The sequence below is a fragment of the Nomascus leucogenys genome, chromosome 25 (genome assembly GCF_006542625.1).
Source record: "Nomascus leucogenys isolate Asia chromosome 25, Asia_NLE_v1, whole genome shotgun sequence".
Taxonomy (NCBI): domain Eukaryota; kingdom Metazoa; phylum Chordata; class Mammalia; order Primates; family Hylobatidae; genus Nomascus; species Nomascus leucogenys.
In genome coordinates, this window is record NC_044405.1 from 27,585,594 (window position 1) to 27,609,509 (window position 23,916).

At 51.9% G+C, this 23,916-nt stretch overlaps 1 protein-coding gene across 2 annotated transcripts in view; it reads left to right on the plus strand.

Moving 5' to 3' along the window:
* SLC37A1 (solute carrier family 37 member 1) overlaps positions 1 to 18,557 on the plus strand; it is a 67,924-nt gene extending 49,367 nt beyond the window's left edge. The window contains exons 13-20 of one of the 2 annotated variants that reach the window (XM_030806156.1): positions 1,084 to 1,146; positions 1,974 to 2,059; positions 3,095 to 3,143; positions 4,266 to 4,339; positions 5,647 to 5,725; positions 11,936 to 12,033; positions 16,864 to 16,928; positions 17,471 to 18,557. In XM_030806156.1, coding sequence (XP_030662016.1) covers positions 1,084 to 1,146; positions 1,974 to 2,059; positions 3,095 to 3,143; positions 4,266 to 4,339; positions 5,647 to 5,725; positions 11,936 to 12,033; positions 16,864 to 16,928; positions 17,471 to 17,486 — 530 coding nt within the window. In that variant the 3' untranslated portion in view covers positions 17,487 to 18,557. The remainder of the gene's footprint in view (positions 1 to 1,083; positions 1,147 to 1,973; positions 2,060 to 3,094; positions 3,144 to 4,265; positions 4,340 to 5,646; positions 5,726 to 11,935; positions 12,034 to 16,863; positions 16,929 to 17,470) is intronic. The other variant, XM_030806157.1, reaches the window with a different exon arrangement.
* Positions 18,558 to 23,916: the final 5,359 nt, after the last annotated feature.

Sequence of the window (23,916 nt, forward strand, 5' to 3'; positions counted from 1 at the left end):
GGATGGTCCAGGAGCACGTGGAGGGCTCTTCGCCCAGGGAGCCAGAGAGAGCGAGAGGAAGGAGAAGACACACACTGGGCCGTCAGGGAGGGGCAGGGTCCGGCGATGTCTCAAAGAGGAGGCCTTTGAGAATGCGGGAGGCTGAGGAGCGCAGACCACCTATTCTGGGGATGCAGATCCCACCAGAGGAGAATGCTGGCAGCACGAGGCTGGAGGCTGAATACCCCAGGAGGGAAGTTGGGGAGGTGGTCTGAGGACTGTCCCACAGCCTAGCAGGGACAGGGCCTGCCCAAGGGCCAGTGACTGGGGAGGCAGCAAGGAGCACCCTTGGATCCTGAGGTTCCTTCCCTGCCTCATGACCCCCGCCTCACTTTGGCCAGTGAGCTGCACACAGCTGGGCCTTCTTTCTCCCTTCTTCCCCTGTGGTTGCAAAAGGGGTGACGTTCTCAGGACTTGAGTCTTGAACTGCTGACATTTCCAGTCTGTTTGAAAAAAGCAAAGTTTCCTGTCCATGCCATTGATGATTCGGAACGGCTGGGTTTGACCCGCGCCCCAGATGCTTCGCAGTCTCCTCTCCTACGCCCGGCCGGCTCAGTCCACCTTAAAGCCCAGTCTCCTTTCTCACGCCGTGGCCAGCTCAGTCCACCTTAAAGCCCAGAACTTGTACAAAACCTCGTGGAGGGCACCCTGAGCTGGTGCGGGGAGGCCTCTGTGTCCTCATCTGCAGCTCTAAAGCCACGTGGTCAGACAGCACGTGTGACAGGATGCTCGAGCATCCAGGCGCCTTCCACACCCCACTTCTGTCCTGTGTTCATCTAACTTCATGGCAGAGGGGCCCCTGGGGGGCCTCTGAACCAAAGGTGGGATAATTAGACTGAGCAGAGGAAGGCCACGGATTTTGGTTAAGAGTGTTTTCATCCTTTCTGTGTTGTTTTTTAAATTGAGTTAACCACTAATTGCTCCTTGGTATAAATCAAGCTATGGAACCGGAGCCTCGTGCATGGGTCCTGTTCTGCCATGGTGTGTCGCTGTGATGCATGAAAGAGATCCTCATTGTTTCACACTCCGTTGTCATTTTAATAGATCACCTTGATGCCAAAAAAGCGGGGGAGCTCTCCACCCTGTTTGACGTGGGCGGAATCTTCGGTGAGTTCATTAAGACTTGTTCTGCTGCAACAATAATTTCGCAAGGCGCGTGATCTCTGAGTTGATTCACTGCTCAGAGGGAACAGGGTTCCCCAAGGTCTCATATCCCCTGAGTGGACCCAGCCCAAAAGGGTCAGGCCGTCACCTGGGGGTGGTCTTATGGTCTCCCTCCCTCCCCAGGGCCCTGACTGCACTTGAACAGCTTCCCTTAGAAATAGCATGCCAGCTGGGCTCAGGGGCTCATGCCGGTTATCCCAGCACTGTGGGATGCCCAGTTGGGAGGATTGCTTGAGGTCTTCTTGTTATGAAGACCAACCTGGACAACACAAGATCCCTCTCTACAAAAAAAAAACAAAAAACATAGCTGGGCATGGTGGCTCCAGCCTGTGGTTCCAGCCTTGGGAGGCTGGGATGGGAGAATGGCTTGAGCCTGGGAGGTTGAGGCTGCAGTGAGCCGTGATCATGCCATTGCACTCCAGCCTGGGTGACAGAGTGAGACCCCATCTCAAAACTAAAACAAAAAAAAGCAGCAGCTTGCCTCCTGGGCAGATGACAGACTGGCCACCTTAGTACCTTGATAGGTAAAGGGGCTTCGAGGCTGGCCTAAAACCTGAACCTGCAGATGTCTCCAAGACTCTCACATCTGACCACAACCAATGGAGGCCTGTGGGGAGGTCAGGGCTCTGAGAAGGCTGCCTGCCCGTGATGCATGGAGAGAGGGGCTTGGGAAAGGAGGAGGCCGTTCTCCGGGCTCCTGCAGTTCTACTTCCTCCCCATGGGCTCATACCCCGGGACGTCAGCGCCTGAAGCCCGCCTCTCCGTTGCAGGTGGGATCCTGGCAGGTGTGATCTCAGACCGACTGGAGAAAAGGGCCTCCACCTGCGGCCTGATGCTGCTGCTCGCGGCCCCCACGGTCAGCCGTGCTGCCTTCCCTGGGCCCCAAAGCCTGCAGACAGTCCCCCACTGTGCTCCCCACCAGCCAGCATCTTTCCATCTGGCCCGTGCTCCACTTTCCTGACAAGCCCACTTCATTCCCTCTCATGCCTCCTGTCCCCCCGACCCCTCCCTTGGCACCTGCAGGTCTCCACCAGGCTCCCTCCTGCACATGCACAGCTGCTGCTGGTTTAGCATGGGCTGCGTGCAAGCTGCTCCTCTCTTTGGGGTGCCCCCTTGCCCCAGACAAGCTCCTGCCCATCCTTTGGGATCCGCAACACCTCCCCCACCTCTTAGGCATCGTTGACCCCTCCCATCATGATGCATAGTGCATAGTACTTTTCAAGCATTTCGTAGCTCCTGACCTTGGGCTGTGACACCCCCCTCTATGCCCCAGTTCCCTCATCTGGAAAATGGGATGTCAGTATCACCACCTTGCAGTGGGTTAGAAACAATGCACATCATTACTGTTTTTATCATCGTAACTTTAGAGGTAACAGGCTTGTCAGTGGACGGTATAGCTCTGTGAACGTCAGCCTCTCCACTAGCCCCAGAACAAGGCCTGGCTTTCAGCCATCTTGGGGTCCTGGACATGGCCCAACACAGAACCTGAAAGAATGCTGAGTGAAGAAATGCCTGGGTGGGCCCCTTGCTGCCACTGGGGGTGGGCAGCCTGAGGACTTGGCAGTCAGACTCACAAATCAGGAGCTCAAGAAGGCAGCCCCTTGGCTGGGCAGGAGCTCAGGAAGGCTGCCCTTGGCTGGGCGTGTAGAGTGGGAGCACCCTGCAGACTTGCCCAGGTCGCCTGGGGTGCTTGGTCCAAAGCTCTCGTGGTGGGGACAAGGCTCAGTGCCTGAGATGGGAGGGGGCGTGGCCGTCACTCTTTTTTAGGGGTTTCCACTCTTGGGATGGCTGCCTGAGAATCACCCGCCGAGCTTTTGAGAAGTACATTTCCAGCAATCTCACACTGCTTGCAGCCAGCCATGGCTTTGACCTTGTGTCTTGATGTCCACAGCTCTACATCTTCTCCACCATCAGCAAGATGGGGCTTGAGGCCACCATCGGTGAGTATGGAGGCCTTCCTGCTTTTCTTTCACACACGTTTTTAAAGTTCACACAACTGGCCAGATGAAATATTAAAATCAACAGGCGCATTGAGCTGGTTTAACTGGAGCACATGGTGTGGCTAAAATTGTCCCATGTCCTCCTTTGGGCACAGCCATCTGCAGAGGCCGGGGTCTCCTCTCCCCAGTGCGAGGCTTGCCAGTCTGTGGGTTTCAGTGTGAGCTGGGAGAGTGCAAGCCTGGTCTGGGGCAGTGGCCCTGGGCGCTCAGTGGAGAAGCCAGATGTGACCTTGAGGGCAGCCCCTCCTGGGGCCTTGGCGGGGCTGGTGGGGCTGCAGCAGCCTGCGACCTGCCACCTGCACCCTGCACCCCTGGTGGTGAGAGCAGCCCAGGCTGGCTCTTGGGCCGCATCAGGTAGCCAGGAACCTGGTGGTGTGACCTGAACAGGGTCCCGCCAGGAGCCAGGGCAAGTGGCCCCCCCAGCCACCTCCTCCCAGCTTTGTCAGCTGCCCCTCCAGGAGCGGTTGCATAACCTTGAAGGACGATTTTGAACACCCTGCAGGCAGCGCTATCAAATTTTGCCTCCAGCACTTAGAAGTATGCTTTCTGTCCTAATGAGCCAGCAGTGGGGATGTGTGTGGTCCCCTGAAACGTTACCCAGAAGGCAACTTGCCCACAGGAGAGGAAGCGGAAATTCCTGTGACCGCTCAGGCCAGAAGCTTCCTCACCTGAGTGTGAACCTAGAGGAGAGTTTAGGAAGTGACCTGGTCCAGAGAGAGGGTGGGGGTCTGCCCTCAGCGAGTACCGCAGCAGCTGTGGGTGAGGAGAGGAAGGCCTTTCTGCTGCAGATGAAGCAGGGGTCAGCCCAGGCCCAGGGTCAGGCCCACGGTCCGGCCTGTGCTCGCTCCCTCATGGCGGCAGCTGCTGCCTTTCGAGGGTGGATGAGCCTGAGTCTTAGGGAGGGTACGATTTGCTTTAGCTCCTCACTAGACAAGTTTAGAGGAAGCTGTTTCTGCTGCACCCCCTCCCTGTGCTCCCCAGGCGCCCACCTCAGGCTGCTCCTATGCATGCGGGGCTCTCCGGAGGGCGCGTTTCCATTCTCTACCCCTCTGCCTCCCACAGCCATGCTGCTGCTCAGCGGAGCCCTGGTCAGCGGGCCCTACGCACTCATCACCACCGCCGTCTCCGCCGACCTGGTGAGTAGAACCGGGAGAGACACTAGCCCTGTGGGCACCCTGCCATGTGCCTGTGCCGTTCATGACAAAAGTGGCCTCCATTACCGTTAGTAAAACTGCATTTGCAGAAGCACCTGTTTGGCAGCTCACCTACACCTGTGGTCTCCAGCCTTCCTGCACCTGCCCCCCGTTTACCCTTCTCCTAGAATCATGGGCAGGTTGGTGCGAAACTCACCGTTCAGCACAACAAAAGGCTCTTGGGCGCCATCCTCATGACTCAGGTGCCTTTTCAATCCAAGGGGGCAGGGGAGGGGGTCCTGTCCTGGACGCCTCTGCAGAGAGAGAGGGGCCACGAAGAGGCGCTGGGGGATTTGGCCCTCCTCATCCAGGTACCATGCCCTGCCTTGGTCACCTTTGTGTTGGGCGTGTCCTGAAACTGCCTGAGTGTGCGTGAGCATGCAGACTTGTGTCTGCATGGGCATGGAAAATTCTGGAAGGATCCACATCAGACCATTAGCAATGGTCAGCCTTCACGGGGTAGAGGCAGAGGAGAGACTTTCACTTATTTTTTAGACTTCAAAATACGTAGGTTCTGTATGATTTTCATATTGTGTGTTCTTTATTTTATATACATATTACATGCATATACAAGCATTTATTTTTTTGAACGCTGGTTCATTTTTATAGTTTTAGGCTTCCAGGCACTGTTTCCCCTGATCTTTTTCCCCTCCCGTTGTCCTCAATTTGTGCTTTTTTCCCGTTATCTATGCAACATTTTCAAAACCAGAGCTCCTGGCGGCTGCTCACTGAGGACCTGCACCAGCCTTGGTTTCTCAGCTCTCCCCTCCTCCCTTCTTCCCCTGGCGTTTGCTATCGATCAGGTTGAATTTTAGGTCCTGCAGAGACATCTGACAGGGGTCCCAGGAAGGCCCCGGCTGTCGAGGAATCCAGCAGACACGTGGATGTGTCTGGGAAGGAAGGCCGGCGCAGCTCAGGGCGGGGTCGCGCGTCACGCATCTTCATGCCTCTCACGCTCACTGCTCTGGGGCCTCAGGGAGGAGCAGGACTGTGCTGAACAAACTTTTTATTTGAAGAGAATCCTAAGAGTTCTTGTTACTAGAACCAAGCATTTCTGATGATTTTTGACTCTTAAAAACCCTTGAAGTTTTAACTCTCCAAGGCAAGCTTGGGGTGGAGTTTAAATAATGGGAAACACCCTCATGATGAGTTGTTCTGCAGAGCAGTTTGAGTAAATGGTCATACAGAGGCTTAGGTTTACTTCTCATGCTGCAGCGACAAGCTGCACATCTGTTTTTCCTCTCTTCTAGGGGACTCATAAAAGTCTGAAAGGCAACGCGCACGCCCTCTCCACCGTGACGGCCATCATCGACGGGACCGGCTCTGTAGGTGCGCCGAGAGTTTTAGCTCTGGGAGGTTTGGTGTCTTGGGGGAAATCACATTGTCACATGCTTGTGAACAGGTGCCCAGGGTTCCAATTGCATCTATAACATTGGGTGGGCCGGCTTCTTACTATACGAGCAGATGAGCAGGGGACATCGGCACACAGAGATGGTCATGCATGCCTGGGTGGCTTCAAAGAGATGGGTGTGTGACTAGCTGTGTGTGTCCAGGTTTTCACCCGAGGCAGTGGTTGGCAAACTACAGCCCATGGGCTAACTCAAGTCCACTCATTATTTATTGCCTTCATCTCAAGAAAGGCAGAATCTTATTTAAATTACAGAAAAACTAATTGGTCCAAAAGCATACAGGGTTCTGAGTGTTACCAGCATCGTCGAAGCTCTTGAAGAGAATTCAGTGGCATATTCTGGAATTTAAAAAGGTGGCAGAATAAGCAAGCCATCCCCTTAGGGAGCAGGCAGGTGGGAGCTGGCAGAGCGCCAGTCTCCTCGCCCATGTGCAGCCTGACGGCATGGCCGTGGCCTTCCCTGAGCCCTTGTATGGGGAGCACCCACAGTGGCTGTGCCTGCCAGGCGAAGATCAGGAGCTGCCACACCTGCCAGGTGAAGATCAGGAGGGTCCTTCCTACATAGGGGACGTAATGGGGGGCTGCCTGGTGTGGCTCTCACAGCTAATAAGGAGGGTCTGGGGTGCCAACCTGGTGTGTCACTTGCTGCGTGGGGGTCTCCAGTAAAGCCGAGTGTTTGCTAGATGAAGGTGGCTCAGTAAACCCAGGTCAGCCAGAACCTGGTGCTGGAGCCTTCCTGCTGGCTCATGCAGGGAGCTGATGTTGCTCTTGGCTGCCCCTGGCCTTGGTGCCAGTAGGTGGAAACATCACAGCACGTTTCTGGGTGCCCACTGCTGTCTCAGTGATGCAGAATGCAAAGCCCTCCCGCCACATGGCCTCCCTGCTGCTCCTCCGAAGGCCAGGCTGGCCCCTGTGCGGGCGCTTTGCTCTGGCCACGCCCCGTGCCTGGGAAGGTCCCCACAGGTGACCTCGAGCCGCACTCCCTCGTGCCTTGAGTCTTTGCCCAGATATCATCCTCTCAGCGAGACTTCCTGGGACCACCCTGCTGAGAACACGTGAACCCTTCTAACCCGGCCTCCAGGCCCCTCTCCCAGGTCTGTTCTTCTCCGGAGCGCTCTCCCCATCCGCAGTGGGATTCGGTACACTCCTCTGCTTTGTCTCCTCTGTCTCCTGACACTGGAACGGAAGCTCCAGGAGGACGGGATTTGCCTGCTTCTTTGCTGTATCCCAGTGAACTGAATGAGCTGCTCCCAGACAGTTAGAATCGCAGCCAGGGCCCAGGCAGCTGACTGCACAGTGAGGAGCCAGGCCGGACAGGCCCCAGGCGCCCCTGCCCAGCCCTGGGTGGCGGGAACCCCAGCTCCACACTGCTGCTGCGTTTCCTTGTTCTGCGTTTCCTTGTTCTGGCCTTGTTCTGGGAAGCGGCGGGCAGGGCTGCTGCTGCGTTGCCAGGGCTGGCTTTGTGTGATACACAGCCTGGTTCTAAGAAGTGGCGGGCAGGGTGGCCGTTATCATGTGACACACAGCCTTGTTCTGAGAAGTGGCGGGCAGGGTGGCCGTTGTCATGTGACACACAGCCTGGTTCTGAGAAGCGGTGGGCAGGGTGGCCGTTGCCATGTCATGTGACACACGGCCTTGTTCTGAGAAGTGGCGGGCAGGGTGGCCGTTGTCATGTGACACACAGCCTCGTTCTGAGAAGCGGTGGGCAGGGTGGCCGTTGCTCAGAAAGCCACGCTTTGGCTTTTGCTGTTCACCAAAGTGAGACCAGACCAGCCTCGTCTCTGCCCTTCATGTTGGTTCCTTCCTTTCACTGGATCCAGAGGGGCTTTGAGTGTACTGGGTGGCAGCAGTGGTCACCCCTCTGATCTTCTGTCTTGGGCATCTCGGTAGGAAGTCGGGGCACTGCGGGGCTGAGCTCATTTCTGATTGACGTTGTGACTACGCAGCGTTCTCTTGGCCTTGTGCCCCAGCGGCCTGCGGTCTGCGATTCAGTCTGACTCCGCTGTGAAACCCTGTTCTTAAAGCTAACTTGGCGCTCTACTGGCAACCCCGATGGCTGTTTTTAAAAGCAGAGGATCAGCGTAAAAAGAGAGAAGGAAATCATGAGCTAGGTGAAAAAACACATTTTTCTTCATATTCTCAAAATGAGAGGGAAGCAGAAGTCTGTGGCTAAGGGTGGAGACCCTGCATCTGTGAACAGAGGCCACTGCCCACCACTGCCCCCGAGCAGGTGGAGGGAGGCGCAGTTCTGAATGCCTTCGGCCCCTCACAAGGAAGGTGGCACACACACCGGACCCCCTCTGGCCTTCTGTTAACCTGCACCAAGTCCTGACTGTCCGTAGAGCTGCCGCGCCCACCTTGATGGCTGCTGCGTTACACCAGAGGCAGGACCAGGACCCGACTCCTCCAGGCTCCACTGCCCATCAGTGCCTGCTGCCTGCTCAGTAAATGGTCACCATGGAAACGGCGCTCAGGCCTGCCCACCCCCACCACCACGCCTCGGTCATGATTCCTTCCATGAGTGCTGCCCAGCGAGACAAAGTACAGGCTCCAGGGGGAAGGCCACCATGTCAGCCAAGTCCCTTCCCGAGGGAGTTGCCGCATGCTTATTTAGTGTCACTGTCCACTCCTTGGCAGTGACTCGGGTGGAGGCAAAACATGACTAATCGTAAATCACCCCTGCCTTCTCCCAAGTGCCACACGGTTGGTTGACACGGTGTGCGCCTGGGACCTTCGCAGTGCTTAGAATCGCAGAGGTTGCCGTTTCTGTACATTTCATGCAGAGCAATTAAATAGAGCACTGCATTTTTTTAAGTTAATTTTTATTTATTAAAGTAAAATATAATGTACCTTAGAAGCCAGACAGTCCTACAAGCTTATTATGTTGTACAGTGGCGTTCCGTCCCCCTCCCCAGCCCTCTCTTTCTAGAGGCAGCCAATTTCAGCTGCCTCTCTCTGCTTACCTCCGTATTTGCATGTTTCTCAGTTCATCATCTTAACATCATCAGCTGTGCTCCTCTTACGGAAGAGGGGACCTGGCTCCCTTCCACCCCGACATTGCCTACCCCCCCTCCTCAGTTATACTGGCCATGCTTCTGCCCTTCACTTTCCAGCCAAGAAAGAAACTTTAGTTATGCACCCTCAATAGATACATCTTGTTTTCTCCCGGGTAAGTAAACATCTCATCTTTTCTACATTTCAGACAAAGTTCTTCCTTCTCTGCACCGTGGTCGCCATCCTGCCCTGCCCCACCCCTTTCACACCATCAGCCTCACTCTGCCCACCGCGCGGCTTGGCCCCAGAGCACCTGTCACCACAGTGCTGGGAGTCCCTCCTCTCCTGCCTGCGACACAGCCCTACCAGTCTAGACCCCTGTTTACCATTCCTGTGGTGGAAACTGTCTCAGCAGCTTCCTGAGTTAGGGGAGGTGGGTTCTGCAAGCTTACAAGTGCGTGATGGCTGGATTCTGCTCCCACCTGAGGCAATGTGGACGTGGAAACACCTTCTCTTCAGAACCCCCGTCTTCCAGCCCCCATTGCCATCACTGACACGTTCACAGACATTCTGACCCCAGCCTTGCTTTCTGACCCTCTCTTTTTTCTCTTAGAAATCTCCAGGTTCCCTTCCTTACCCCTGCAGCCTTTCTTCATCCACTGTCCTGGGCACCTGGTGGCGCCTTCAGTCTGGAAACACCTGCCCTTCACTTTAGGGAAATTGGGCCCCTATTCGTTTGATAAGTTTTCCTACCATTTTCTGATTTGTTTTTTCTTTCTGGAAAATGTATTAGTCAGATGTAGGCTTTTCTGGATTAATCCTTCAACTTTCCTTTCTTTCTTTCCCTTCCTGCCTGTCTCCCTGTTCTTTCTCATACTTTCTCAGGGAGATTCTTGACTGTATTTTCCACCTTTGTATCGACCATTTTACTTTTCCTGCCATATTTTCAATGTTTACTGATGTTTCTCTGCCCTTTCAGTGCATCCTGTTTTATTTCATGTTAGACTGAATCATGTGAAATTGATAACAGGTTTTCAGCCACAAAAAAAGGGGGGAGGGGGGAGTGTCCTGAGGTTCAACTTAGTCTTCTGTTGGCTCTCTGGGGGTGCTATGAGCTCTGGGAATGTTCTTCTCCTCCAGGCTCCCTCCTCCCAGCTTGCTTGCTTTCGCATTGGGGCGTTCCCCAGACACAGGGCAGACCTTGGTTGCCCCTTCATCACTTCCCATGGAAGAAGGGGCCCTGCATAGTGGTTTGAAGTCTTTCTGTGGGGACGGTGTGCTGGCTGCTGGTCTCCAGGCAGTGGGACCCTGCGGAACCTGGAGGAGGAGACTCCTTCAGTGCCCAGGGGAGCCTGGGTCCAGCTGCCGACATCCTTGCCATGGCATGGAACCATGGGTGGCTGCTTGGTGGAAGCTGGTGTCTTTCCCCAGATCCCCCGTTGCCTGTTAGGTGAGCATCCCTGTCCTGCACTGGGCTTAGTGTCCCCACGGGTTAAGCTGCGCTCTCCTGCACGGGGCGTCAGGAGGAGTCTCTTTATTAGTGAGGATGAGAAAAGAGACCTGGGATCCGAGGTGCGGCAGAGGGAATGTAGCTCACACTTTGTGATAAAAGACTCAACCCATGCACCCTTTTTCTCTTGCTGACCCCCTTCCCTTCCCCCTGCCTTCCTCCTTCCTTGCCTTCCCCTCCCGTCTCTTGTGCTCCTCTGGGCCTCGCTCTGCTCCAGGTGTCCCTGTGCTGTCTCCCTCTGAGGATGCTCAGTGGAGCAGGGAACACTGGAGGCTGTGTTAGCTGTCAGCCCTTCTGTGTCCATCTTCCAAAACTACGTGCCCTTCGGTGGGAGGATTTATCACCTTTAGAAGTTAGTGATGGTGCAGTTCATGTTGCTTGGGGGGTGTGGAGATAACACATGAGTAGCCGACCATGTTTACCTGGAAGTTCTGAGAATTAAAAAAAAAAAACAAAAAAAAAAACATACAATTGCTCCTGGGATTATAAAATAGGAAGTACACTTTGTGAACACTTGAAAAAAATGAGTGCCTAGGGCATGAAAGACCCTGGTTATCTTACCTCTCAGAGTCGAATGTCAGTTTATAGCTTGGTGCATTCTTCATGCTTTTTCCCATGCATCTACCAAAACAGGCCATCCTAAATGTGTATCAGAATTAATTTCAGTCCCTCTTGGTAAAATGCATCAGATGCTACAAAACACATTCTTAAACAGCAGTCCTTGGGCATTTAGGGGGATACTTTATTTTTTTTTTCATCTTTTAAAAAAACATTTTGACATAATTTCAGACTTCAAGAAAGTTGCAGAAATAGTTCAAAGAATTCAGACATTTTAGTACATGTGGTTCATCATGCACCCCTCGTGTTTTTACACACACACACATATATGCACACATACATGCATAATTTTTCTGAACCACTTAAGAGTAAGATGCACACATGCTGCCCCTTTACTCATAACTATTCACGTACTTCCTAAAAACAAGGAATTCCATGACAGACCACAGTGCAATGATCAGAATCAGAAAGTGAGCATTGAAAGAATATTAGTATCTACAAATCTTATTCAAATTTTACCCAGTTACGTTTTTATGGCGTAAGAATATCTAAGATTGTGCACTGAATTCGGATTTCCTTACATGTACTCAAGAAAATAATGGGAGTGTTGGATGAAAAGAATGAACATTGCAATGTCAACACACATTTTTAGGATGGTTCTGGGAAAAGGCTGTGCCAGCTTTGCCTTCCCAGTACTGAGGCGTACAGGTGGAGTATCCTTATCTGAAGTGCTTGGGACCAGAAGTGGTTATGTCTTTTTATTTTTTCAGATTGTGGGATATTTGCATTATACTGGTTGAGCATCTCAAATCCCAATTCTGAAATGCCCCAGTGAGCATTTCCTTTGAGTGTCGGCACTCAAAAAGTTACGAATTCTGGAGCATTTTGGATTTCAGGTTTTCAGATTTGAAAGGCTCACCCTATACTAGGCCTTTTACCCGCTCCCAATCTGATAGGTCAGGATGAGGTAGTGTAGTTCCATGTTTTCCTTTCATTGTGAGTGAGGTGTTGAGCCCCATTCTGTGTGGTCTCTAAACAGCACCATGTGTGTCCATTTGCCTGATTTCAGGAGCAGCCCTGGGCCCCCTGCTGGCTGGGCTCCTCTCCCCGTCCGGCTGGAGCAATGTGTTTTACATGCTGATGTGTGCAGATGCCTGTGCCTTACTGGTAAGTCGGCCTATTTTTAGTCCAATCCACCTTGAATGCAGATCTCTGTGGTTGTGGCCAAACACTGGTGGAACTTTCTCCCATGCATTCCTGAGTTGTCAGAGAGGTGTGGGTCTTCCCATCTTTTCTAAATATGCATGGTCTAAAGCTCCTTCTCTCTCTGATTAGAAAAAGTCAGAAACAGAAGCAGGACAGTCTTGCTCTGCAGCCTTGGGCGGGATAGCACAAAGGCCAGGAGCACGGAGCTCCGTGGCTCTGGATCCTGCCTGTCACCTGTCATGCGTGTGACTTGGGCAGGTTTCATAACCTCTGCTCCACAGCTTCCACAGCTTTAAAATGGGCATGATAATGGCACCCAGTGACAAGATTATTGTGGAATTAAAGCAGATGATACACAGAGCCCGGCCTCCCAGTGGTCATCAGTGTCCTGGTGTCCCTCCTGCAGCCATGCTGTCAGACGGCGGGAGCGGCCCCAACTTCTTTCACCTGAAGGGATGGGAGAGAATAAAGGAGGGAAGAGGTTGCTAGTGCAGACGCTGAGTTGCCTTCTGGCTTCTGCCCCCTTTTCTCTGGGCTCCTGCTTCTGTGCCCTCCTGTGTTGAGAAAGTTTGAGGTTTTCCCCTAGGTAGGGAAGACCAGTGATGATGTCACAGTCACATAGATATGCACTTGTGAGGGGCACATACACATCTTTACAAGTCACCTGGCCACAAAGTCCCCAGACCCACAGCCATGCCTCTCCTCTCACTTCAGCAGACAAAACCTTAGGCTGATCCCAATAAAAATGAGTTGAGAATTTTAGAAATATCAACTCAATTAAAGTCTTATATTTTAATTCCAGGAAATTCTAAAACTCAACTTCCCCACCACATACAAAATCAAATACCAACTGTCAACCTATGAATTTACTAGGTTTAAATGGCTGTTCTTTGGATCATCTGTGGGTTTTTTTAATGCCTGAATGTTCTGATGAAGCCTCCAGATGGATTTCCACTAAGTAGCAGTAAAATTCCTGTCATTACAGCTGTTCAGAGAATCTGAAATATCTTCTTCAGAAATATCTGGTAATATATATTGAAAATTGTTTTGATGCTTAGCCAAACTCATAAGAAAGTAAAGGAATTCCCCAGGAGCCAGAACTGTAAAGGCAATATAAATACACAAGCTCAGGAATCAACGGGTTGGGGTGGTTGTGCCCACACTGGGTAAGAGACAAGGCGTTAGGTTGGCACAAGATGAGGATTTGGAACTGGAGACTTCGTCATAGAGCCAGGACCCTCGAAGAGCCATGCTTGCAGTGAAGGAGTGTACTAGATGATATCTGCACACCGGCACAGGAAGACAATGGGAATCTGCCCATCTTAGCCAGATTAGGGGGGAAAAATCTCCCTTGAAAATTTTTAGCCATAGACCTCCCCACAGTCAGCTTTAATCTTTGAGCTTATATAAATATATTTTAAATGAGCAAAGTTGGTCCTTAGGCAGTGATAATGCAGAAGCAAATAGGGACAAATCTCAACCCTGCAGCATAGGATTTCTGTAGCTAACACCCTACTAAAGATGAGCTCACAATCCAAAATCATGAAACATAAGGAAGCAATCCACTTTGAATGACAGTAACAGACATAAAAAAATGGTGGACTTGGACTCCCCCAAAACTGCAGATAAAAGAGTTATATAAACTAAAAATAAATTTATGCAATGTTACTAATGACATAAAAAAAAAAGGAACTGACCTCATGAAAAAAGAACAAGACACTATCAAAAAGACAGAGCAGGCTTCAAAAAAACCAAACAGTAGTTATAGAAATGAAAAATATGATCTTTAGCCTGGAAAAAGACTCAATGGGTGGGTTAGAAAAGCAAATTAGATATCGCTGAAGAGAAGATTACTGAAGTGAAATATAGATATGAAGAAATTATCCAGAATTCAGCACAAAAAGATGGAAAATATTAAAGAGAAATTAAATATAAAATGGAGGACCAAATGAGATGGCCTAATATTATCTGAAAGTAATTCCAGAGGAAGATAATAGACTGGATTTGAAGCAATATTTTAAGTGAAAATAGCTGAGAATTTTCCAGATACATGAAAGATAAACATTCTTAGATTCAGGAATCAAATGACTTAGAATTCTGTAACTAGATAAACTTGCATGCAAGAGTAAGGGTGAAGTGAAAACATTTTTAACCAAAGATGCTCCCAGCAAAAATTGCTAAACAATGTATTTAAAGAAGGAAGATAGATCCAGAAGGAAAGTCTGAGATGCAAGGAGAAATGCAAGCAAAAAAAAGTGATATTCCTAAGGATGAATCTAAATGAGTATTGACCATATAAAATAGGGGCCAGCTAACTGTGGCCTATTTTTGTATGATCCTCCAGCTGGGAATGGTTTATATTTTTAAATATGTCTTTAAAAAATCAACAAAAGAATGTGCAACAGAGACCATATGGCTGCAAAGCCTGAAATATTTACTATCTAGACCTTTACAGAAAAAGCTTTCTGACTCTTAGTTTAAAACAACAGCAATAATGACTAATTTGGGCAATATAAAAAAGAACTGAAATACTGAAAATGTAAGGTACAAGTGGGACAATGAGAGTTCCAGCACACTGCAGTTCTTATATTGTCAAGCCAATAGCAATAGAATGTATAACCTTCAAGGCAATACAGGGAAATGAAGACTTAATCTAAGAGAACCTAGGGTCAGGGGAAGCATAGAAAAAACAGGGTAAATACAGAAATACAGAGCAACATGGATGAAAATGATCCCAGCAAACCAGCAACACAGTAACAATAAATGAACTAAACTCATCAGTTAGGAGCAGAGATTGTCAGGTTGCTTTTAAAAATACAGGCACTGGTTATTTACAAGAAACACACCGGCTACGCTGGAATTCTGAAAAGACGAAAGTAAAAGAATGGGAAAGTACACGACAGGTAAATAATAACCAGAGGAAGCTGGATTTGCTGCGTTGGAAGAAAGAGACCTAAAGCTGAAGCACTTGGGAGATGGGGGCTTGTTGCAGTGGAGAAGGAACTGTACCAGGATGTGCAGCAGGCCCGTGAGCTTGAGTTGGGCTTTTCAAACCTAAGAACTAGACATACCTTTTTCTCTTCACTGATCAACATGCTTTTTGGTATCTTCACCAAAATAGACAAGTGTTTCCTTCCAAGTCTGGGGCTGAGAACCTCCATGATCTGAGCAGGTGTCCTGGGGGGCCAGAGGGCACCATGCTTCCTGCCTCACAACGCACACTGATGGCCAGCTCCGGGGCCTGCAGGACTGCCAACATCACTGCCTCAGCCTTGGCTCCTCTCCGGACCCAGAGCTTTAACTCCATGCCCTGGAGACTCAGGTCTCCAGTGCGTGTCGCCTGGGCTCCTGGAGTTGGCAGGGCCCCTCCTTGTTGGTCATTCTTGCATGCGTGAGCCAAACATGTGGGCATGTTTTGAAATTGGATCTCTGTTCTTCAGAACTGTCACCATTTACAGTTCATCCCGTACCCACAGATAACACTTGCTACTACATTCTTCATCTTTTTCTCTCTCTTAATGATCGGCTTTTCATAATCATAGGCCTCTTCGGGCTAGCACTTTTCATACATCACACTTGGCAGGATGCAGATGTGGGTAAGGTACCGGCTCAAACAACAAGCCTGTGCCGATAGTCGGAGCTAGAGGTTCAGATTCACACAGATGGATTTATTGAACAAAATTCTTGCTATTGCCACCAGCACTATTGTTAGTACCTGCCGTGTTCCCACGACCTTTACCACCTAATTGTCGCAAACACCTTTCATGCACCAAGCAGAGCAGCTGGATTCATCTTATCTGTAGGAGGGGCCCCTGTTCTCTCCAGCTTGAACTCACTTCATACAAGGGACTCCTAAGCCCCTACTTGAACCATAAGCACCTAAGGAGATAGAAGAGTTTCTGCCTTCTAGAGCTCTGACCTGAGGCTTGGGGGTGGGGCCATGTGTTTGGTTTTTAAGTAGCCCCTCGAGACCCTCCAGCACCCCTTCCCTGCCTCCCCTGGACCAGTGATCCACCCTGGGTCTGAGGGCATCTGCTGCCCTCTAAGAACGAGGGGCCACGTCCAGGGAGAGCCCTCCTGTGGGCTGATGTCACACTTGGGGAGAGAGTGGATCCACACTGGAAAATGCACTAGTTTAACTGGAGGTAGCACAATCATTTGTCTGGATTTGCAGGCTGGCGTTGAGCCCTCGAACATGTGAAGGGCACGGAGTTAAAGCTCTGGGTCCGGAGAGGAGCCAAGGCTGAGGCAGTGATGTTGGTGGAAAGCCCTGGGCCCTGGCCAGGCCTGGCCTCCAAGGGGCTCCCAGTGGGGTGCAGCTGTCCTATGACAGCCTCTTCAGACCCCGGGGTGGCATCAGAGGAGACGCTCACCTGGCTTTAGAGTCGCCTGAGAAGCTCGCAGGTCCACCCCCTGGGCCACCAGCATTATGGTCCTCTTGTCTTTATTTTCTTTTCCTCCCTGTGGACATTTTATGATTGGATTAATTTTATTCTAAACATGACTTGAACCCAGAAGTGTTTCAGGCTGCATCTTTCCCAAAAGCCTTGTTTTCAGGGCAACTCCTGGTTCTTCCTGGGCCCTCATCAGACAGCCCTGCCCACAGGAGCCACGGCCTCGGGCTGAACATGCCGGCCCCACTGCTCTTGCAGGGAGGCGACCCCAGGGAAGGTGCTGTGGGGAGAGAGCCACCTGCCCGGGCCTTGCAGGCCAGGTCCTCACGGTGCCCACAGCGCGGGCCGCCCTGTGCCTGCTCCAGTAACAGGTGGGCTCACCTTTGTTTTGGTGCAGTTCCTGATCCGCCTCATACACAAGGAGCTGAGCTGCCCAGGGTCGGCTACGGGGGACCAAGTTCCGTAAGTCCCGCTTGGGCCCTGTCTCCGTGCGTGAAAGCCGGCTCCAGGGCGCCTTCTGTCCTATCTGCCTTCCCCACCTGGCTTTCCCTAAAAGAAAGAAAACGCGTGGCTTATCTTTTCACGTCATGCCACCTTCAGTCTTGCTTTTTCTTTTCTAATAAATACCTCTGTTTGGATGGGTTAGTGGTAATCTCTCCTCAAACCCTGAGTGGAAGATGTGAGGGAATTGCCGTCTTTGGCATTCTGTTGGAGCTGCAGCCCCTCGAGCTCTCCTTGCCTTCCTGCTCGCCCCCTTCTCCCTCCCTCCTCTTTTCCCTCCCCTCCTTGGTTCTCCCTCTCCCTCCTTCCTGGCCCCCAGGAGGCTGTGGGAAAGGTGCAAGGGTTTATCCAGTGTCCAGCACCCCTGCAGGAGAGGAGGTGGCTCCCCGCTGGGCCGGGAGGGCAGCTGGCTCCCCATGGGATTTGCGCATGGTGTGTGAGGTTCAGCATCTCTTGCGGAGCCACTGCTGGCTGTTAGAGCAGCTCTTCTTTCATCCTTTCAGATTTAAGGAGCAGTGACACCCCACCCCCAGTCCCGTGGAGGGGGTCTGGGCCCTCCCTTCACAACTGCCTTTCAAGGACAGTTCAGACAAAGGACCCTGCATGGAAAGAGCGACCTCCCTTTGCCTTTTGCACATGCACCTGGAAAAGACACAGAAGCCAACCTGAGAACTCCTGGTGCTATTTTAAAGGATACATAGAGCTGAACAGCAGTGAGAAAAGTCTGCAGGAACTGCTGCCTGAGCCGAGCCAGAGGACGGAAGACCCGGCTGGCCCTGGCCTCGCAGGCGTGTGCGCATGCAGCCACCCAAATGCATGTGTGACAGCAAGGCCGGGAGAGTGGGGGGTGCACAGGTAGCCCCGACCCTCTCAGGCATTTCAGCCACAGAACATCAAAGTGAGCGAGGGCCACGCTGGCTGTGGCTTCAGAGAACCTGTATGTGCCATGTGGAAAAACAGGACACCAGAGCCCACAAGACAGTGCCGGCCAGCAGAGAAGCAGAGAGCCAGCGCCACACGACATCAAGAAGGCCGACAACCAGGTCGGAAACCAAGCCGGAGCTCAGACCCACCACATCAACCCAGAGGCTTTTCCAGCACCCACGATGTTCCGGACTGACCTGAAAACTAATTGTCGAGAAGCCAGGGGTGAGGAGGCAGGAAGCACCTCCGGTTGGAGGCACCCAGGCATGCCAGCCACAGAGCGCCCCGAAGTCACCGTCATCCCAGCCCCTGGCCTTCCTGCTGCCCTCCGGGGCCACGGCGCTGCTGTTCAGCTCAGGCACAGGGGCACGGCGGAGGCTTGGGAAGCGGCCTCCCCACCAGCACTGGGATTGGCAGGTCCAAGCCCAGCAACTGGCTTCGCTCCACAACACACACCACACCTGGGACTGTTTTTAATACATAGCAACAGAGTGGGTTATTTATTTAAGATGTGTATTGTGTCATATGAAGTGTAAGAAACAGAAATGGCATTTTGTTATTAAGACAAACTCCAATTGTTCTCTGGCCGTTGTTTTCAGTTGTGTCTAGCAAAATACTTACCTGCCCTTTGAAATAAAATGTTTTTGTTAAAAAAATCTCAGAACACTCAGAGAATGGTGATGATTTCTGCCCACATTTCCATTACGCTAAAAAAGAGAACTTCCAAATCGTGTTGTGTGTTTTGGGTTTTCTCAGGTTTGGACACATTCAGGTTTCTCAGGTTTGGACACATATTGGGAAAAGACCATTTCCAGCAGAAAAGGGGCCTACCTCTCGGTCCCTTGTTTGCACAGAAGGCCAAGCTGAAGTAAACAGCCATCTGGATATTTTATAAATCACACAGTTTAAAGAATATCCTAAGATTTGTCCTTGACGAGGAGACGTCACACCCCGTGGCAGTGGGGGAAGGTGCTGACCTTGGGAACTACATGGTGGGGTCCAGGCTTTCAAACGTCCTCAGAATGCTGACCGGCCAGATGTGCGTGGTGCGGGCTTCCTCCGGATGGAGTGCTGTGGAAGTTCACCTGAAGACCTCTTACAGCAGCAGGGCAAAGGTCAGAAGCAACACACTGTGTGCCCCGCGGTTCTCAGGGGCCTCCTGCCCGAGCTCTGCGGAGAAGCCCACAGGAGCAACAGACCTGGCTGTGGCGGCCTCTGCGTGCCAGCTGCCTCACCAGATTGGCTCCCTCTCTTTTTAATGGCAAGTTATTTATACATTTAAAAGCTTTCTGCTAAAAAAGAAATTCCCTAAACACCAAATGGATGGAGTGTGTTTCCCACACGCGCAGCGCACTCAGCTTGCGCTGGCCTTTCCCGGTCCCCCACCCAGTGCTTCCCCCGCCCGGGCGCACGCTCCCGGGAGCCTCCCACCTTCCCTCTCTCCCTGACCGGGCTCCAGGCACCAATCCAACCCTCTCCTGCTGGTGTCACAGTGGCCTGGGCTGCCCTGAGTCCCTGCTGGCTGCCATCCCTGAGGACGGGCACCAGCCCCGTGCTCACCACAGGGCACCTCTTCCCTCCGTGTGTGCAGCATTCGTATCCGTGGGGTGAACAAGTGAGGGATGAGGCAGATGGCACAGTATCATTACAGAATGCACAGAGGGCTTTTTCCATAAACAAAATTCTTTGCATTCACTGCCCCCTGCCTCTCCAGAAGTGTCCCCTCTGAGGCCTCATCTAGTCAGAGGCCCAGGCTGGGGGGCCAGAGCGGACCCTCCTCAGCCCATAGCCACCAGCCAGCATTCAGCACAGCAGCTTTGAGGTGACGATCGCTATTTCCCCAACTCAATGAACTAAAGTACTAGAAGAAAATCTCCCACAACTCACAAAGGAAGAGCAGTTTCCGATTTCTGAACCCTCTGAGCTAAACCCTGAGAACCTTTGGAAATGGAGAGTCGATCCTTTTTTTAAAACGAAGAGTATACGCACAGCTATTTTTTTAAAGCAATTTAGCGGAAATTCACCTTGATTCATGGATGGAAGATTTCATCATGACTTTTAAGGAAAAAAGTACATGATTTCAATATAAAAATACATCTTCATTTGAGCATAGCTGAGGTATCTTCCATCTGCAAACAGCCAGCTCGGAGACACACACACTTGCCATCATGTGGAAGCGTGGCTCTGCCTGTCACGCACGTGTGCACTTGCTGTCATGTGGAAGCATGGCTCTGCCTGTCACGCACATGTGCACTTGCTGTCATGTGGAAGCGTGGCTCTGCCTGTCATGCACGTCTGAGTTTGCCGTCATGTGGAAGCATGGCTCTGCCTGTCACGCACGTGCACTTGCCGTCATGTGGAAGCGTGGCTCTGCCTGTCATGCACGTCTGCACTTGCTGTCCTGTGGAAGCGTGGCTCTGCCTGTCAAGCATGTCTGCACTTGCTGTCATGTGGAAGCATGGCTCTGCCTGTCACGCACGTGCACTTGCCGTCATGTGGAAGCGTGGCTCTGCCTGTCACGCACGTCTGCACTTGCTGTCCTGTGGAAGCGTGGCTCTGCCTGTCAAGCATGTCTGCACTTGCTGTCATGTGGAAGTGTGGCTCTGCCTGTCACGCACATGTGCACTTGCTGTCATGTGAAAGTGTGGCTCTGCCTGTCACGCACGCGTGCACTTGCTGTCATGTGGAAGCATGGCTCTGCCTGTCACGCACGTGCACTTGCTGTCATGTGGAAGCGTGGCTCTGCCTGTCACGCACGCGTGCACTTGCCGTCATGAGGAAGCATGGCTCTGCCTGTCAAGCATGTCTGCACTTGCTGTCATGTGGAAGCGTGGCTCTGCCTGTCACGCACGTCTGCACTTGTCATCATGTGGAAGCATGGCACATCACTTAAGACTCTCCTATTCATGTTGACAAAAAAATGCCGGATGATGGAAACACAAGCTGGTGACAGGGCCAACGAAAGAGCTCAGGGTGGGACTCCAGCTCTCCAGCCTGTCTGTAGGCAGGAAAAACTACTTCTGGAAGCTCACCTCAGTGAACGCACCTCAGAGTCTAAGAGCTGCCGCGAGTACAGATGCCTGGTGGCTCCTATACGGTGCGTCTCAGTCAGACCAGAGCCAGCTTTCCCATCGCCAGCTTGTAAAATCCAAGAAAACTAAATTGCTTGATAAACTACGAGCTGAAAAAAAATGAGCCCTGATTTTTTATCATTCAACAGACACAAAAACCACTCTGCTAAATGGCCACAGGACCACTCCAGTCTTGACTCAGCAGAGCACAGCTGGGCCAGGTGAGAAGCAGGTGGGAGGGCACTGTGTCCCTTGCAGGCTGTGCCCACAAGGCACCCAGGCTGTCCCCCACAGGGCTCCGATGCACCAGGCCACCTCCCTTCCCAAGGCTCCGCATTGACCCACAGTCTCTGCACAGGACACCCCAGGTCCCTGGAGGGCAGTAGAAGAGGCTGTAGCACTGGCTGCCAGGCAGGGGCAGCTGCCAGGCCCACCACGGCCAGTAGGCAGGTCACTTCCCAGGGTGGGGAGGGGGGTTGAGGTGGGAGCACAACCTAGGCCCCTCCTGGGGAGGTGGTGAAGTCAGAATCACGTAAGAGCCAAAGTTCCAGTCCCTCAGTGCCGGCTCCATTTGTCCCCTGGACTTCCCTTACAAACCACAGATGCAAAGAGAGCGCTTCTCAGAATCTCCACACAGCCACGGTGGAGCACTCAACCCACCCTCGGGCGCAGGTGCGAGACACATCTGTGGCTGTTTTTCTAAAGAGGCTTACAGGAGGTTTGGTATTTAGACACTGAGGTGAGGTGAATGGTGACATTCTTGTGAGACTTCAGTTAGCACCCAGTAAATCTGCATTTCACATAAGGTAGATATTTGAAGAGGAGAAGGCAGCAAAGGAGGAATCCATTCTGCAGACTTCTCTGGGTAGGTGGAGGAACACTTGATCTCGTCTTTAGCCTGCCCCTGGGAAGACAAGCTTGTAAAGGACATTATCAGCGTGGAATGGAACAGACTCTTGTTTTAGGAGCTGGGCTTAGATTGCACACCTAAAGTTACGATTGTGCTTGGTTATGGGAGCCCAGCAAAGACTGTGCTGATGAAAGGTCTGTGGGAGCGCTTGAAGACGGCTGTGGCCTCCACCTTTCTATGGGGACCTGGCTGATGCATCCTACTCATGACAGCTGTCCATACGGATGCAGTGTTGCGTGACTCTCACTCCAGGCTTAATCTTCCCTTTGGCATAAGAAGTTTGGGCATCCTGTGATTTTTACGCCCACAGCCACTTTTTTTTTTTTTTTTTTTGAGACGGAATCTCACTCTGTCACCGGGCTGGAGTGCAGTGGCACCATCTCAGCTCACTGCAACCTCTGCCTCCTGGGTTCAAGCAGTTGTCATCCCTCAGCCTCCCAAGTGGCTGGGATTACAGGCACGAGCCTCCATGCCCAGCTAATTTTCATATTTTTAGTAGGGACAGGGTTTCACCATGTTGGCCAGGCTGGTCTCAAACTCCTGATCTCATGATCCAACCGCCTCGACCTCCCAAAGTGCTGGGATTACAGGCGTGAGCCACTGAGCCCGACCAGCCAGGCCAATTTTTGACCAAAACAGGATCGGTGAGTGGATGTCATGTGTCATTTGGGCCAACAGTGAACACGGACTTTGAAGGCATCTTGATCCTGAATATTCCATTCCCTTCTTCCTTGACTTGATAATAACCAAGACGGTTCTGTCTCTCTTTGAAATTCTAAAATGAGGCAGGCATTGGACATTCTGTTACTGTTAAAATCCACACCCTGCCTGCCTCTAAAAGGAACTTGGAGTGGAGATGCAGAAAAATGGCATATGCGTTTAAGGAGTCCCTGCACCCCACGGCGAAGTGGCAGCCACACCCAGGCATCCTGGAGCCCAAAAGCAGGAGCTAGTGGCTCTGGAGGGGCAGCCTCTCCCGGTCTCAAGGGCTATTATTATTAATTTTTTTGGAACTGAGGTGACATTTACATAACATGCAAATAATCATTTCAAAGCGTACGGTCGGTGGCATTTGGTGCATCCACAGTGTTCTGCAGCCACCAGCTCTCTCGAGGTCAACACGTCTCATCACCCCAGAAGGTCACTCAAACCTGGTGAGTGATCACTCCCCTTCCCCTCCCATTAAAAATGAGAGTTTTCAAGGAGATTGGGCCCAGGGTGCCTGTGAGCACTACAATTCTGGAGCAAGGTGAAAAATAGACCCCGCTTCTCCTTCCATGCTAAGCCATTGATTCATTAAAGAAACGCAGGGAAGGAGCCTACACTCACAATTAGCATCTCCAGTGGAAACATGGCTTGAGAATTACACGTCCTTACGGACCAGGGACCAGACCTCCAAGAATTCTCCCAGGAAACAAATGTCCAGCAGGACCATGGCTGGGCTGTCACGTCCGGAAGCCACAAGGCCACAGCAGGGGCCCCCGGCAGGCAGGCCACGGTCCGGAAGCCCCCAGGCCACAGCAGGGGCCCCGGCAGGCAGGCCACAGTCCGGAAGCCACCAGGCCACAGCAGGGGCCCCGGCCGGCAGGCCATGGTTGGGGCTGCTTTGGCCTCTCTTTCCCTTTGGCACCAGCTTTCAATAAGGCTTTCTTCTTCCACATCCCCACGACCCCTTGATCGTCCACCTGCTATTGGCAGCGAAGCCTTGAGGCTCTCCTGGTGTGTCCCCAAATGTCCGCAGACGGGAAGGAGTCACCCCAGCCTCCTGGGGCAGCAGGATGCAGCATATCTGACTCTCATCACACTTTCTGTGTCTCAGCAAGTTACCAACATTTCTTTGTATTTACTTCTGGTAAGAACAAAAACCTTAGCTGGGGCCTTGGCTGCTCTTGGAGCTGCTGGGAAAGTTACATGAGTAGAAGGGTTGGGTTAAAGGATGGAAACACCTCTGTCTACACCAGCTCACGATAAGCCTGAAGAGGAGTTTGGAGTCCCTCAGACGCTTTCGGCACCACTTAGCGGGCGGAATAACAGCTTTCCGGGA